The sequence below is a fragment of the Thunnus maccoyii genome, chromosome 7 (genome assembly GCF_910596095.1).
Source record: "Thunnus maccoyii chromosome 7, fThuMac1.1, whole genome shotgun sequence".
Lineage (NCBI taxonomy): Eukaryota > Metazoa > Chordata > Actinopteri > Scombriformes > Scombridae > Thunnus > Thunnus maccoyii.
This window is the reverse complement of record NC_056539.1, coordinates 21,855,708-21,873,160: the sequence shown is the minus strand read 5'-3', so window position 1 is coordinate 21,873,160 and position 17,453 is coordinate 21,855,708. Positions and strand designations below refer to the sequence as shown.

Below are 17,453 nucleotides of genomic sequence, written 5' to 3'. Positions count from 1 at the left end.
CATATAATTAATGAAGTGAAGGAGATTAAAGGAATTTACCCTCAGGGATTTACCCTCCTCTACCTGAATGAGAGATAATGGCTGGCCACTCATAGCATGTCTCTTTTTTTCCTTATGTGGGTTGTCTATCCAGTTTTACTTGAAAATGAAACTGTTTTGCAGCACTGGCTGAAACCTTAACCAATAAAGTAAAGCAAAGCACCCCATTCAAGCTACTGTCAACCACACTGCAACGCGGTTGACTTCAGCTTTTTTGGGGGCTCTAGGCAAAATCGAAAGTACTTCAGGCTTTGTAGTGTTCATATCTAGGTTACATTGTATTAAATGCTGAACTAGCATCTGCATCTGGGACCCTGTATGCAACCTCAGAAAGACAACACCATGTAGATTACATGGGGGGAAAAAATGCTTGGGTTATAGGTGATTTACGTTCTTGAGTCAGCCCCACTGATGTTCTAAGTGAGCTTCTGGGTGAGAACCCTGTAAGCATGGAGATCAGTGCTGCATGATTTTATAAACCGAAGTGAGACCAGCCCAGGTTGGCATTACCTGTGCCACAGTAGTATTTTTGAGGTTTAACTATTGTTTTTGCCTGCAGTGCTGCTCTTCTTCAGAGAAATATTTGAATAACTATGACATGGAGAAATAAAAGAGGAGCAGAGACCCAGGCACATATGCAGACAACAGCAAAAGTGGACATCAGCAACTATAATTGTGAGACATATTATCCTTGATTTAACAAGCTGACATGCAACTTTAACTTTTTTTTTTTTTACAACTAATACGCACTGTGAAGCATGCACAATGCATTTCGTTGCATTTTATACTCTACCTTAAACATGCACTACTGCAGTCAAAACAAACAAGTATTTTCTCTTAGTTGCAGGACACTCAAAGTTCCAACATTGATGAACAAAGGGCATTATTAGCATAAAAGAATTAAGTCAATTTTGACATTTATCCCTAAAATAATGTGTGCAATTCAAAAATAAACAGGTCAGTGGTATGTGACATAATGACTGACAGGACAAAAGACACCCATTGCCACACTGCTTGGTAGTTTTCAGAATGAGGGTTTATTTCTTTCACAACAAGTTTTTAGAGCAGAGAAGAACTTCCGGTCTGTGTTTGATTGCGTGCCACTGTGGCCAGCTATTTTAAAAACCACATTTACGTAATTTATTGACCTTTTTGGTTATTTTCCTTCCTGAGTAAAAGCTGACATAGTTGAATAATCAACCTGTTTGTCATGCCACCGATGAACAGATGTGTTTGGTGAGTTTCACAACATAATACATGAATAACACATTGAGAACTAAATTTGTCTGATAAATCTATCAAAACATCAATAAGCACCTGCCAAAAGAGAACTTCAGAGACCAAGTAATATATAATGGCAGTGAGATAGTGTCAGGAAGTCATTGTTATTTGAAAAATCGGTATGAATCAGTCAAACTGTCACCATGCAGTAAATGGAAAAATCACACTGGTGACCTGTGACTATACAGTACTGTTGAGCTGTTAGAAGATCTCTATCTATAAATAAAGTATCAACTTGTTCCAAAGACTGTTTCATTTCACTGATGGTTCTCAGCTTTGAGATAATAATAGAGAAAATGTCAATCGAAACTGTGATAGATAGCAACAAAAACAAAAACACCGAAAGAAAAGATGTTGGTAAAGATACCTCACTTCCTCGGAGAAAACCCCAAAAGACAAAAACAGAAATAATTACCAAGTCATATGTCACTACAGAAAAGTGCATTATTGGAGTCCAAATTTAATCCAGAGAACAAAGTTAAAGCAAGTGGCCAGAACTTTTGGGAATAAATGTCAGTGAGCTTTCAAGAACATGTTTGAAAATCAAACTGAACAATTAAACAATGTATTGTCAGTAATCTGTCATCTCTTTACATTCTCTACAGAAGTGTAGTTATACATTTGGTGACAATGTTAAAGGAACTTAAGCTTTTCTGTGGATTAAGGGATAAGACCGGCATTATTCAATATTTCTTCTTCTAGCTATGTCTTAATAAAGACATAAATCTTAAAAGAAGGCTAATCAATTTATAGTTTGTAGATATAAGATTAAAAAAAGCTTAGCTACTTTCTAAAATATCACCATTTTCAGTGGCAGATTATTGCACATTTGGTGCTCTAATGAGTATTTACGACAGCAGGATGGTGGAAGTGGGATTGACTCAAAATACTGTGTTCATCTTCATAAAAATAAACATTTCTATGCAATGTCAGCATTCATAACTTATTTTACTGTGATGTTTGTACTGTTTTTACTTAGTTAAAGGAATATGTCACCCTGTGCACCAGAATGGCGCATTGATGACAACAATGGAGGTCAATGGCACAGACAAATAAACTACACTAGGCTTTGGATACATGGACAATTCTTAGTAGGATCCACTCATTGCTGGTTTTTCACAATAAAAAATATATCGAATATCACCAGATTTATCCTGTAAGGTTTTAATGGACAGATGACCCCTGATGAAGAGCGAACAAAAACTGAACCAAATCAAAAAGTTGGTTTGTCACTGTAACATTTTATGTGTTGGGATATGGTTTGCCATAGCAGCTGTCAACATCACAATCTCGCAACCACTAGAAAACAAGTGATGCCCATATACTTCAGACCCCAGTGTCGCTGACATCACGTCATTATGTTTCTTTCCTCTCCACACTCCTTTGTTTATAATTTATTGCAAGGAACTTACAGGCTTGGAGGGAACATTTATTACACTTAGCGGAAATATATTTTTAGGTTATATAGAGTGTAAGTCATCTTGCAGACCAATAAAGACCAGCTAGTTTACATTCAGCCATACATCACACTCGTTTCTGTTCTGGTAGATAGCTGACAGCAGCATATTCTGTATCATTTGGATTCATCTCTAAAACTGCTGGAGGTCTTTTGGGAAAGTCCAGGATGCTGTAGACCACCGAGGGTGCAGGTACAATATTGGACGCCTGAACTGTTTCCTGCAAAGATAATTAAAGTCAAGCTGAGGAATTTATCATGACGTTTTGAATGATGACTTTGACATTTACCTCTTTAAATGAGTTCTCACCTGTACTGTGGGATAAGAGCTCTGTCGTTGTTGTTGTTGTTGTTGTTGTTTGTCTGTATAGGAAGCAACACAGGTGAAATATTGAGTCAATCAGTTCATTTACTTTCACTGTAAGTCATGTGCACAGTGTATGCATTGCTAAAACTGAGGGACTTTTTTTGTGGAGCTTAAGCTGAAAGGAAACCAAAACGAACTAAACAGCAACCAGCAGTGTTCACAATAATATGCTGAGAGATCTGTCAGTCAAGCTAACTCACACCACATAACGTTGCATCAATTTTTCAGTAATCACTATTTCTTTATGAATAATGGCTCAAAAGACAAGGTCTAATAAAAAAGGGGTCTAATATGAAAGGGGTCACTCATTGTGACAAACCCACACAGAATTATCACCCAACTCTGCACAGTTTCTCTCAGCTCTACAAAGCTATTTAGTGTCTTTCAGCTCTTTGTTTTGGTTTTTACAGGCCCAACTTTACTGTTTGATTCACTCTGACTGCTGACAGTGGGAGCTCTAATAAACTCCACTGTACACTAGATGCTCAGCTCCAAACGGCAGATAAAGTTAGTGATTAGTTTGTGAACATAGTATTTAGCAGCTAGAGAGCCAGATATTTTCCTCGGGAGTTGGTAAATACCAGAATAGAATTATGTCTCCTTAAAGAAATTCAGTTCAACATTTGGAGAAATAATCGTTTTCTCTTTCTTGCTGAGAGTTACATGAGCAGATCGACTTATAGATCTGATGTATTAAGTATGGAGCTAAAGCCAGGAGATTATTAGCTTAGCTCAACATAACAACAGCTAGCTTGGCTCTGTTCAAAATTAAAAATCCACCTACCAGCACCTCTAAAGATCACTAATTAACACGTATCTCATTTGTTAAATTTGTACACAAACATAAATGTAAATATTAGTTTGTTGTTCTTTCAATCCACTCAGTATGTCTGTGCAACATCTCAGCTGTTTGTCTGTCAACTGTAACAACAGTGACGGGAAGTCACTGTTGTCGTTTGCCAACAACATTTATGGTTTTTCTCCTTGTGAAACAACAAATTATCATGACATTAATGTTTGTGTATGGATTAATCAAACAAGATTACTATGTTTTAATGAGTCAGTTTTAGATTTGCTGGTTGGCTGATTTTGTTACCTTTGGACAAAGCCAGGCTAGCTGTTTCCCCCTGTTTTCATTCTTTATGCTAAGCTAGGCTAATCACCTCCTGACTCCAGCTACATTCTTATGCACAGACATGAGAGTGCTATCTATGTTCTTATCTAGCTAACAGCAAGAAAGTGAACACTAGTAAGCATATTAGTACATTAATCAGTGCTCAGTTTGAATTATAAACAGCTGTAGTGGTACAAATGCTGAACAATAAACATTTTTCGATAAATTATATATATCAAGCCTATTTTCTATCAAATAGTGGTCAAAATAAGTTATAATTGAAGTACAACTTTATATTTTTGTCACAATTTTATTAAGTCTGACTTAATCATTGATTTTCTTTTACTTTTAGCCCTCATGCACATCTGCACCACTGGTAAAAAAGCAAACAAACATGTCCTTGTATGAGCTGGCAGTGCAAATAGGCCAAACGAGGTGCAGAGGAGTACGGTTTATCACCATCATCTGTCGGTTTGCTGAGTTGTGTTATTTCCTCTGTTTGGGTGTTAACTGTGGACAACGGATGGACTCGGTTATCATGACAGATGCAGGAGCGCACAGTCAGCAAAAGCCTACGTTTATATAGACTGACGGGAAATGATCAAATGTGGTTTCTGAGGTCACAGGGGCTGTCAAAATATTTCGGAGACAATGTTCCTACTCAAAGTAGAGCAGAGGGGTTTATGTCTGAAGTGAAAGTGCATTCGTAATAGTGAACAAATAATGCAAGCTTTTTTTTTTCCACCCAGCCCTCAGTGATAGTAGGCACATTCACATTTGCATGCATTGAAAGGAGCACTTCTTTTCAGAAGCTGTGAATCATCACATGTATCAAAAGGATGTGAAACTGCAATCTGGTTTGCATTTTTGAGCGTCTAACCACACAACTGCACATTTTTTCCACAGAATAACAATTATTCTCCTCATCTTGACTTTCTTCACTTGAAACATTTTAGAAAATGCTATGGACTGCAGCCCTTAAAAGGTAATTTAACACTGGAAAAAGAAAAAGAAAAGAGTTGGAAAAGAGTTCCAGTAACGTATATCCAGTTTTCTAGTGTGTCAGCTCAAAGATTAGCATTACATTTTAGATTTTATGAAGTCAGCTGATACTTCTGTGCAGACTGAGTACATTAATATGAGCTTTATTTTCTATATCAGCTACATTACAAGCAACCAACAGTCTGTTTATGTCAAACTTAGGAGGCCATAGCCTGACAACAGCCAGAGTATAATATCCCTGTGGACTTTCACTTATCAAAAGTAAAACAAATACAGTGGAGAAGATTATTTTTGAATCATAATTTTTCCCTACCTTTGGTTCTCACGAGACACCAGATTAACCAAGAAAGCACTGCAGCCAACAGCACGACACACAAAACCACAAGGACAGTGACGATGTAAAAGACAAACAAATTGGAAGTTCCACGATGCTCGGGTATTGTGCTGTAAGTCGGCATCGGAGAATCTGTAGGAGTTAAAAGGAAAATATGAAATTAAGGACTCCTGTTTCTGCAGCAAAATAATAACTTTCTCACCAACATTTTACTACTATACAGTACCTTCTTTGCCATGGTGATAACTGTTCAAAAGGACCTTAATGATTTGTGTTGTTTGGCTGCACTTTTATTCTGTACAATTAGAGACCGATATACACATTTGTATATTAAAAACTAAAGAGTAAGTTAAGACACTTTCACTCCCTTGACTGACCATTTCAGACACTCAGGATACATATAAGCATTTCCCCAGCACTGTCACTAATATACTGTTTAGCAAATAGCATCTAAAATGTGAGACAATGAGAAGGCTTAGCAGCTCTTAGAGTAAAAAATGAGTAATCATAAAGGATGAGGTTGTCATTATTCTGTACTTTTCTTATAACAAATCCCATGTAAAGACCAAAACCAACAACTCTCACTCCTTTTTTTAGACCCTCTCTTTCCGACTAAAGAGGTAAATCAGTCACAAAAATATATATTGATATAGGCTCAGTTATTTTACATAACAGAGTAAACGTTGCTCAAACAGGAGTAAACAGTGCATTTGTTGGGGACTATTTTCAGATGTGGATGAATACACAGTAGGTCAGCTGGTGAGTAACAGCAGAAGAACGGTCTATGTGGGATTAACGCAAAATAGACTGTAGTGCCCGTTAGAGACGGGCAATATGAAGATACATGAGACAATTAAAATGTTTCTACTGGAAATCTAGCCATACAGTTTATACTTAACATTTCTAGCTGTATTAGACCTTTGTGGTCAATGTTGCAAATCAGTGAGCAGGACTACTTTATGGCTATATTGTTATTTTAATATCATTTTTGCATGAATAAGGCACCTTTTTCATTTTTGATTTATTCCTCTACGTCCTCTATCTGTATCTCTTTTACTCTATGTTGAAATATGTCTGCTGAAATTGCACCTATATTTTCTGGTATTGTGTTTTGTGAAGCATCTTGTAACTCATAAGGCACTGTAGAAATAAAGTTACTTTAAAGTTAAAGTTACTTACTAACTTACTTTGTCAGGCATTAATAAACAGACACTCCCACCTATGTTATACATAAACAGTTTTTCAACAGAAACGTTATTGGGGGCTCAGGATGTAGAGTGGGTCATTCATTAAACACAGGGACGGGGGTTTGATCCCCAGTTCCTCCTGTCTACATATCAAATGTCCTTGCAGAGGGTGTGTGAATGTGTGTGAGTGGGTATGAATGAGGGGCAATGCAAAGCGCTTTGTCCTGCTTAAATGCTTTAAGTAAAGTCCATTTACTGTATTATAATATATATCAATATTAAAATTACATACATGGTGATAAAGGATTATATCACCAATCTTTAGTGTCCATGTTATCATAATTTAGGAACATGTCACCCAGTGCAACATTGATCTGTTTTCAGTAGTTTTTGGACAACAATGGAGCTCTATGGCACAGAGGAATAAGCTATCGGGCTTTGGCTATACAGACGACACTTATTAGAGGGATGACTTCACTGTGTCTTTTGGATTTCTCATGTGATTTGTTGACAATAAGATAAATTATAAAATATTGCCAACCTTATCATTTAAAAAAATATTTGGTGTGGTCTAGTAATTTATTGTACAGTAGGACTGGTGAACATTTACTTGGCCAATGAGACAAACTGTACTGTTGTGAAGGACTCTCTGTTTGCATCGGAAGTGAGGGTACTGTAGTGAATAAGTACAAAGTTGTTCATCTGAAATAGTTCTTAAAAAATACACACCCGAATAAATCAGCTAAATTTAGTTCACTTCATTTTTAATGTGTACAAATCTACCAACCATATAATAAAAGATTTCTTTATGGTATGAAAAGGTTAGTTTTGTTATTCTGCTCACTCCACAGACTGACAAAGTGTTTCCATTTAAAATACATCTATATTGGTGTCATTTCCTGGAAGTTTAGCCTATAATTAATTAGAGTCTGATCTTACCTGTGCTGCTTCTGTTGTCCTCTCGAACGCTCAGCTTTACTTTATCACTTTCTTTGGGATTCAAGTCGATAAACAAACTGGCCCAGTAAATATCACTGTGATTTCGTTTTAGATTTGAAATATTGCAAAATACAGAAACTTTTCCACGGTAAACATCATACTCATGACTTCCTGAGCAAGTACCGTCTGATAGACACTCAACAATCTTGTTCTGGCCTGATCTGTAAACTGCAATATGACTGTTTTTTGTGATAGTGGCGTTTAATATGAATTCGAGGGTGATGTTGTTGCCGAGGATTCCCGTGACCTCTTTGCTGTGACCTGTGTAGAGACACAACAATAGATGTGTATGAGTGAGAAGATGCAATGATTATTTTGTTTAACAAAGGCAAAACGCATTATTCTACAGTAGAGTTGTATATTCTGTAAGAAAACAGCATGTAAAATCTGCAGCAACAAAACTGCACTCTTGCAGTGAAATCAATGCTTTCTGAATTTGTATTTCTGCCCAGTCAAAGTGCTCGACTCTGGTTTGCTCATCTTTGAGCTCCAAAACCCTTCATCACACTTAGTGCACTCTCTGCCACAGAGAAACTAGACGGCTGAAGCAAGAATGCTGTTGTTGAAAGTGAAAACTGGCTGATGAGCTAGCCTCTACTAGCTTTAGCTGAAGCTAAAACGTATTGGTATTTCCCAATCTGTTATCCATAACTGAAAAATACACATTTTCAGGAACACCGTGAAACTAAATAAGGAAGTAAGTAAATTCAGTAGTAAGGAGATTAAAACCCATGTTACACTCCTGTTAAGTTGAATTCATGTGATTTGGTGTAATTAAACTACCTTTAAATCACACATTTTAATGTATGTAATGTAATGTAAGTTATTTGATGTACAGACACTTAGCAAATTAAGAAAGCTAAAAGAATGTGAAGAGGATCCAAAGTTATTTTTGTGTATTATGAAGGCTCTGTGGCAATTTTTTAGACATAATAATCACCCTAAAAGCCTGAAATTAAGGCTTTACAACATTTCTGTTACATATTTTGCCATCCAGCCAGAAAACCTTAAACTCTTTATTCTAAACTTTTTTTCACTCTCCCTTGCAAGGACGTACGTCATGGCAGCTACACTATTATATTTGTTAGTATACAAAACAAACTCCTGACCCTGAATAAAACATTTAGGATATGTTCTGTTTCTAATGACAACTGTCACTTAGGTTGTGTTACCTAAAGTACCAATCACACTAACCATGTCAGGTCTGTCTTTACAGCATTCACATTATATACCAGAATTAGTTTTACTTAAAAAGGAAGAATTTAAGGACATAAGTGAACTGTGTTGTCATCTGGTGTTGGTGTTTCAAACATTTAGAAAAAGGTAAATGTATTTGATTAATCCGTATTTCACACACAATGTCTCAGTGAGCTTTACTGGAGATATTTTATAACATTTCACAAGATTACAAAGCTTTTTTAAGGCCAAGCTCTTACGCAAGCATCCAGTAGTTCTATGAGAAAGATGTCAGGCTGCAAATTAGTGTATTTGATATTTATTAAGCACATTGTCCACATTATAATGTCCCTTTGTGGTGACAAAACATCAGCAGACAAGTCAAACTGAGGACACAACACCTGGTTATATGGGGCAAAACTTTGGTACACTAACACTCAGGACATTCAGGACATTCAGGTCTTAATTGATCCGAGTGGGGAAACTGAGGTATCATTAGCAGCATAATAGTATATGTTTATAAAGCAGATAGACATTTTCGGCCTAACAAACATTCTAAAAGTCTAAAATAAGCAGTAAAAATGAACCTCTAACATCTGAAAACCCACAAACCCTTTCAGATATCAGTATAAGACATCAGAAACCAAAAGGAGACTGCTTACCGTTGAATACCATGTGAGCTGTGACGATCAAAACTATCCCAAGAGGCTTTGTGACAATGTTGTCAACCATGATAGATCAAATCTGTTACTCGCACACCTGGCGAGATGGCCCTTGAGTCTTTCTGAGATGACTGATTTTTATGAGCTGCCTTGTTGTGTGGAATCTTTTGGCCCTTATGTTTCTAGTTGAGCTGCAGTCTGACATGAGGAAACTGTAGACAGGAACTTGCACGAATACCGATTTATCTGCCTACAGCATCACAAGCACCTCCTGTAACGGAAGACTTCAAAGAGGTTCATGGACATGTGGTGCAGACTGTGATGAAGTAAGCAGAAGAGGTTGTCACTCACATGATGTGTGTAAATTCAGGAGGGGAAAATAGTTTCCTTTATATTCTGAGGCAAAATGTGCAGAAATTTTACAAACACAAGTAAAACTTGGCATGCGATGGATTTAATATGGAATTTCAGCTGATATAAAGTAAACCCACATTTTGCCTAAAATGCAAGTTGTGAAGTAAGAGTTTAAGCTGTTCTTTGGTTTACCCATACAGTCAGTGGTTCTACCTTGTTTTTCTTAAAGGTTTGTTTCATCTGAATTACAAAGAAACCCATATTTTCCACCAGTGCCTAGAGATATAAATAGTTTCAGTTTTGTCTGCTGCGGTTTAAAGATGTCAATCTTTGAGATTTTGGTGCCACCCCGGTATAAAGTGGGTAAAAAGAACTTTATTATTGCTGCTTTAAGTCAAGTCAGATTTTTCTTTTTTGTCATTCGGAAAGGAAATTTACCCTGTCAGGCTTGCACACACTACACAAAGACTATACAACAATACACTAAAAAAAACATTAAAGAGCAAAAATGACATTTGAGAACTGGATAATCTGCAGATGTCACTCTGGACACTGCACATTGGCACTAACCAAAGAAATGGTCCTCATAAAAGCTGTTGATAGCGAGCTTTAATTCAAGTTTGACTTCACTTGCCCCCATTGATTCTCATTGGCTGTCTGATGTAAAGCAGAATGAAAGATGATATTCTGTCATTTTTACTATCAGAATAAACATTAATGTATCAATAATGATGTATTATTTTAATTAGCAAGACTATTGCCAATATAACAGGAAAATATGCTGAACTGCTTTCCAGGATAAAAAAAAAAGGCCACTATTTACCCGGCTCTGAAAGTTTAAGCATGTTTCTGCAGGTTTTTCGTCTCAGTTTATTATATTACTCTATATTGTTTGCCAGAGGACACTGTTCAATGCAACTTTAAGTAAATGCAGTCCCTTACCTTCAAATGTTTGTTTGCAGATAGTGAGGAGGAGAAAAATGAAGGGGGAAAACATAAAAAACCTGCAGATTAGTCCCCCCCAAAAGGAACGGTATGTGTTTGATACAAAAACAAAACATAATCAACACATATTTAGAACACTGATATTCTTAAAATTGCTATGCTGTTGCTTATATCTATCAAAATCTGTTACTCACACACTAACACATATACACCGACTCACAGTAACACTTTAACCACAGCGTAGGAAGTTGGGGGCTTTGAAGTCACAATTGACTTAAAGTCACTGTATGGGGGTATTTTGTTGGTTGGATACTTGGTTTCAGTGGTTGATAGAGGTGGTCATTTCCTTTCTGCTCCTGCTTTCAATCATCTCACAACATCAGCACTGCAAACTCACATGTTGGACGACTTCAGCGTACAGTGTTTTGAGATGAAACCCACAGCTTTGCCATCTTAACAGCTGACAATTTATTTATTTTTGTAAATTATAACAAGTCAAGTCAAGTCAGTTTTATTTGTATAGCACCAAATCACAACAGAAGTTATCTCAGGCACTTTTCACATAGAGCAGGTCTAGACTGTACAATTCACAGAGACCCAACCTTCCCCCTTGAGCAAGCACTAATGGGAAGAAACCTCGAGAGCTCTAGGTGGGCAGCCATCTACCTTGACAGCAACAATAACAACAAAGACAATAATAGAAATATGACTAATAATAATAGTGGTTGCAGTGGGAAAACATGACTGATGGAGTGTAGTGAAAGTTCAGTCAGGAGGACTATCTTTTGCATGCTCAGGTCTGTAGTTTTTTTTCTCAAACCATGTGTCATTCCCATCCCTCATGCATGCTCACTGATAATTTCCTTGCTGTCATTCCCCTGGGTGTCAGTTAAGAGGTCAGCTGTTCATATATCAGCATGTCACATCTAACCAATGGCACAGTGACTCACCTTCATTGTCAGCTTATCATACTGTCATTTAAATATGTGTTCTCCATCTCTGCCTTAGTGCTTTCATGGTGCTGTTTTGTGTGCCACCGCCTCCTTATCACCTACCAGTCTTCTCAAATTAATCATTGCATCACTTCATCAACCTCTTCAGCCTTATCAGTCTCAGCAGAAGTCATCAGCCACCACCACCAGTGTCTAGACTCCATGGGGGGATTTATCTTGCTGCTGCTCATGACTGATGTCCCTTGATTCAAAATCTCCCTGTATAGTCTAAGCACCAAAGACTTTTGACAACACTTAGTCATCAATATCATCTGTATAATAAACAATTCTTTTTGCTTCATTCACTTGTCTCTCCTGATTGAAATAATAATCATAGTAGCACTGGGCATCAAGCTGGACTAAGGGGACAGCAGACGGTCCACAACCGAAGGTCACCTGTGAGATGAGAAAGCACAGAACTCTGGGGAAGAAGCCAAGTTAGTAACATGCATTAATGGCACATGAATGCGTACAGATGGTGAGAGAGGAGCTCAGTGCATCATGGGAAGTCTAGGGTTATAGCTGCATAACTAGGGGCTGGTCCAAGGCTGGCCCTACCTATAAGCTTTATCAAAAAGAAAAGTTTTAAGCCTACTCTAAAACATAGAGAGGGTGTCTGCCTTCTGGATCGAAACTAGAGGATGGTTCCACAGGGGAGGGGCCTGATGGTTGACAGCTCTGCCTCCTGTTCTACTTTTGGAGACTCTAGGAACCACAAGTAACCACAAGTGGCCTAGCAGGATAATAGGGTACTATGAGATCTTTAAGATATGACCACCATATATCACCATGATACCATGGTTTACAGGAAGCCAGTGCAGAGAAGCTAAAATGGGAGAAATAAGATCTCTTAATCTGATCTCTTAAACCACTTTGTGGTTTCTTACATGACTAGCAGGAATCAGGAAAAGGAAATATCTTATATAGAAATCTTGAACGTAGACCTGTTACATGCCAGTAAAGAAAGTAAAAGATGTTGCTTACCTGAGATGCTTGCCCGGTGACATGTTTGAGGGGCTGAAAGTGCCTGTTGGCTGCAGCTCTTCATCTAACCAGTTCAGTTTTACCATTTTACTGCTCATACCTTGCAATAATCAGAAACAATTTGACAACAAAAAGCACCAAAATGTCCTTGTCAAAATTTTTCTTGCTGTGTAGACTACTTTTTTTCAAAAACAGAATTAGCAGTTGGTAGTTGACATCTGTGCCAAATAGGGCTTCATTTCCTGTTGCTGCTTCACAATAAAAGCCTCCCACTGGTTTTCCGGTTGAGAGCTTTTCAGATCAAGCAGCATCAGCAGAAAACGTTTGGTCTGTGTTAGCTAAAGATAGAATCATAGGTCTGGTAGTGCAGCAAAGCATAGGCAGGGCTTCTATATGTTTGATCTATGTGAGAATGTACAAAAAGCAAGCACCAGTTGCCTGCATGATAACACATTTTCAGTTGTAGTTCAGTTCAGTGTAAAGCTTGCTCGAAGGCCAGTTTAGTTGAGTTTTGTGGTTCAAGGGTCCATTTGGCTGTGCAGTGCTACAGTGTGATTAACTGTGGTCAGTGGATAAGAAGCATTGTTTTCTTCAAGCACACCTCTCTCTGCTCTGCCTACAAGACCCATCTTTCATGGACTAAACTGAAATCTAGCTGTCCTCCGCAACATGAAGACAGTAGAAGGAACATTGCTTTTTCTTTCCTGCCTTGAGATTGTTGTGTGCCTGTTTAATTTAGTTTAGCAGTAGGTGCTGCCTTTGTAGTGTTTTAGGTGGGTATGAATTTCCGGGGTGAGTTTTGTTCTACTTATGTTCTTTTTCTTTGGCACTACCTTTTTCTCCTGCTTCCCCCATTTGTTTGGTACAGTTTGTTTTATAGAAGTGGCTTTTGGTACAGATTCCTTCATGTCAATAGTCCATTTATTGTTGGTATGGAATTATTATGCATGTGCTTTGGTATTGATTGCGCAAGATCACATGATCAAATTCAAATTGTTTCAAAATGGTGGAACTTTTTTGCTTGCAGGTGATATGTCAATCTTTCCAATGGTTTGGATTGAAATGGTTAGGTTTAGGCATTAAAACCACTTGGTTAGCATTAGGCAAAGATCATGGTTTGGGTTAAAACAGTAAAATGCAGTAAAAATGTTCTGTTTAACAGCACTAAAATGCCCAACGTGACAGTCAAAAATGTCCAGCTAGTGGTCTACAAGAGGTCCGGCAATAAAGTCAGCCTGTAGATTACTGGCATGGAATTCTGTTCCGTGTCAATAGTAGGTAAATTGTTGCACCAGTTCCGTAGCCATAGCCGGTGCCTTGTTTTATAGTCCAACTGAAAGTACAATACATTTTTTTATCTGCAACAGCATACACATTTGCTCTGTAAATCACATGTCCTGTGTTCTCCTCTCAGCAAAAATCAGAAACCAAGAGGGAAAAATGTATTGTATTTTTTGCTTTCATGGTGGCAGCCCCTATTTCTGGATGAATTTGATGGACCAAGTACCATACCAAGTACATAATTGGAGAACTTGTTTCCATAATCAAATTGTTTTATTTCAAATTACATCAGTGTCCTATCATTTGCTGACAGTCACACCGAGCCTGACAGCATCCTGCTACGCAACACAAGAGCCACAGATTCTGAACAACTCAAATTAGTTTTTCTAATGTCTCCTTCTTATCTAACTTACTAATATTAACACACGTCTTGTCCTGCACCTTAGCTTGATGACTTGATGAACGAGTCCCCAAACAAACAATTACCAGGGGAAAGTGCAATGCTGGTGTTGTTGCAGCTGAAATATCAGCTTGTCTAGTTATGTGACAAAGGTAATTAAATACCAGAGACACAGTATTCTTTTGAAGTCCAACTGCATTTGATGAATCACTAAGGCATATGCATATGGGCTCCCCGAACAGTCACACTTCACTGTCTGCAGACACCTGACTCCTGCAAGATAATCAATAATAATTCCATATATGGAGTCATGCCCGTCTTGTACAGTTTCCAGTTCTTGCATTTAATTCCCCTTTTCCAACAATCACTTCTTAGAATCAGGGTCACATACACTTCAGATAAGCTTTCTATTTGTTCTTTCCTAACAGACGAGACATTCATTTCGCCTACACAAATAAGATGTGAGACATTTTCGTGAGACATTTTGCTAAAAACAGAACAATATGATTACACCATATAGGGTCAATAGACAGGGTGCATCATATTCTTTAAAGACAAAACTTATCAGTTGAACCCACTTCTACACTGGATTAATGATCATCAAATTATTAATATAGTAATACAGTATTTCCTCCAACAGTACACTTCTAATTATCTTTTTTTCCCTCCACAGCTAGCGTCAGTTAGCATGCTAGATAGCTAATTGGCTGTTCAGCTGCAATGCACTAAACAGCATGTAAACATACATACAAATGTCACTTCAGCCCAGTTAGAGTCTGATGGAGTCCTTACTCTTCAACACCACTGCTAACAACACACTGTCTGCCCATGACATGTAGCCATAGCACAAGTTTGTAACTACTGTTACTCTGCCAGAGCTCAGCCTGTCAGCTGCTGCCAATCAAACACAGACACCGAAATGCCCCTCCAGCCGACCAAATCCTTCTTTTCTTGCTTTTAATGATAAGACTTATTAACAATACATTTAAAAAACACATTGACAAAGTTTTTTTTTGCTGCAAAAAGGATGACCAAATGTGATTTTAAATCAGGACTTTAAATTTTGTAAGTGAAAAACACATTATAAATAATCACCTCATGCTTCTAATTTGCTTAACACTCTTTGCCTTGAGTCCTATTCTTACCAGTTTGTTGACATCCTATTGTTCCTGATCCCTGAAGACCATTTTTGGCAATGTAACATATCAGATAAATCCTAATTACCCACTTTCCTATTTTCAATAGCAATAGGTTTGGGACCTTTTTATTAGTCATTTATGATACAAATTCATTTAATATATCATAGGAAGTATAAAACTGATGCAGCAATATGAGGAATTTAGTTAAAAGTATGAATTGATGCTATTGTGAAGGTATAGGTGGATGTGTGATAACCCAACTGTTCATCAGAAGTCCTGCCACAGCGCTCATGAGCAAGAAGAGCAGTTTCTGCCAGCTCGGATACAGTGTTATGTTTAATAGAAATGTGACAAGAGACAGCATAGATAGATTTAGGTACTGATGTAATTACTTCATTGATATTATTGAATGTCTACGCCATCTGGTGGACTGAACTGAATGATGCAAATGACTTGTACAGTCTCAGACACGTGATCATACGCCTCCTTTTTTCTCTCTCTCTAACAGACTCATACAGACGCATGCAAACACATGTGTTCATACTTACTGCCACTCACTTCCCCAGTGATGTTATTTCTTCATTTCCTGCATCACACCTTATTGATTATTTCCCCTTGTGCATCTTTTATATGTTATGTCAACATGCTGTCATTTCTGCAGCAATAAGAGGAATATAATTATCCTTAAGATTTTTTTGTTAAATTTACAATAATGTTTCAATTCCTTGCTTTGCTTGTCACCTTGATTTTCTGTTTACCATTTTTGTCAAATGAGGTGTCTGCACAAGTTCCTTTCATCAGCTTTAAATCTACCCATCCCTTCTTTCTGCTTTTCTTCTTTACTAATTTTTGTCACAGCATCTATTTACTTCTATGTTGTATTACACATGATGTTAACACCGCATTTAAAGCAAATAAACAACAGTCTGGTTTTGTAACAGAGTCAGTGAAGAAATAAATCAAGGCTTCGGGTTATGCATTCCAAATGCCTCAGCTGAAAGCTGGAGCTGTTATTATGTCATCAGGGGAGGCATCTTCACATTCACAGGTGTGTGTGTGTCCAGCATAACTGAGACATTTACTCATGCGAAGCCCTTGATTTTATTCGAAGAACAGAACACTTGACAGATTATTAGAGATCAAGGTTTGCAAGTTTTGTGTATGTGTGCAAAATATGATATGACAATGTACTTGGGCTGTTATTATATATTATATATTGATAAGAATAAAGTAACTCACTCTCTAGTTGCATCTATACACAATGTCTCTTTTACTCTTCTTAAACAATGCCTCACCTCACTCTTCTCAGCTTTTGGTGCACCATGAATCATGCCTGGGTGCTCTACTTTGTTATTGAAGCCTTTAGTACAATATATGTGGTTGATTTTGGATATGTGTGAGCCTCAAACTGCAAGCTACAGTCAGCCAGAAATCCCTAATTAGTCTCTATCTACAGACATTTACATGTATTTTTACAGAAACAAACACAGCCCTGTTTACCAGTAAACAAACATCAGCTCACTGTATTTTAATGCATGGCTCAACAGCTATTTCTGCTGTATCATAAATATCTAACATGTAGCATTAATTTGAAGTATGCAATCATTTGCTGTGCTGTTTTTTCTACCAATAGTTTTCTCTATGTGTTTTTATATGGGTGGTTCTGCAGAGCAGAGCAGACAAAACAAAACATGATGTAACGTTAAAAACAGTCCAGTTGACTGGTGGTGGATTAAAGCAT

General features: G+C 37.5%; 1 protein-coding gene across 1 annotated transcript; it reads right to left on the bottom strand.

Annotated features, from left to right (window-relative positions):
* Nucleotides 1-1,057: 1,057 nt before the first annotated feature.
* Nucleotides 1,058-9,924, bottom strand: LOC121899933. Its single transcript, XM_042415714.1, has 5 exons — nucleotides 9,618-9,924; nucleotides 7,720-8,040; nucleotides 5,573-5,725; nucleotides 3,087-3,139; nucleotides 1,058-2,997 (listed from the first exon to the last, which is right to left on the bottom strand). The coding sequence occupies exons 1-5, from the start codon at nucleotides 9,685-9,687 to the stop codon at nucleotides 2,845-2,847; spliced, it is 750 nt and encodes a 249-aa protein (XP_042271648.1). The 5' UTR covers nucleotides 9,688-9,924; the 3' UTR covers nucleotides 1,058-2,844.
* Nucleotides 9,925-17,453: the final 7,529 nt, after the last annotated feature.

What these genes read in the sequence shown, in the direction of transcription:
- LOC121899933 (XM_042415714.1), bottom strand. Translation starts at nt 9,687, where the DNA reads ATGGTTGACAACATTGTCACAAAGCCTCTTGGGATAGTTTTGATCGTC. An exon ending in GGACAACAGAAGCAGCACAG is followed by an intron (nt 5,726 to 7,719) that starts GTAAGATCAGAC and finishes TAACTCCTACAG; the next exon opens with ATTCTCCGATGCCGACTTAC. An exon ending in GTGTCTCGTGAGAACCAAAG is followed by an intron (nt 3,140 to 5,572) that starts GTAGGGAAAAAT and finishes CTTCCTATACAG; the next exon opens with ACAAACAACAACAACAACAA.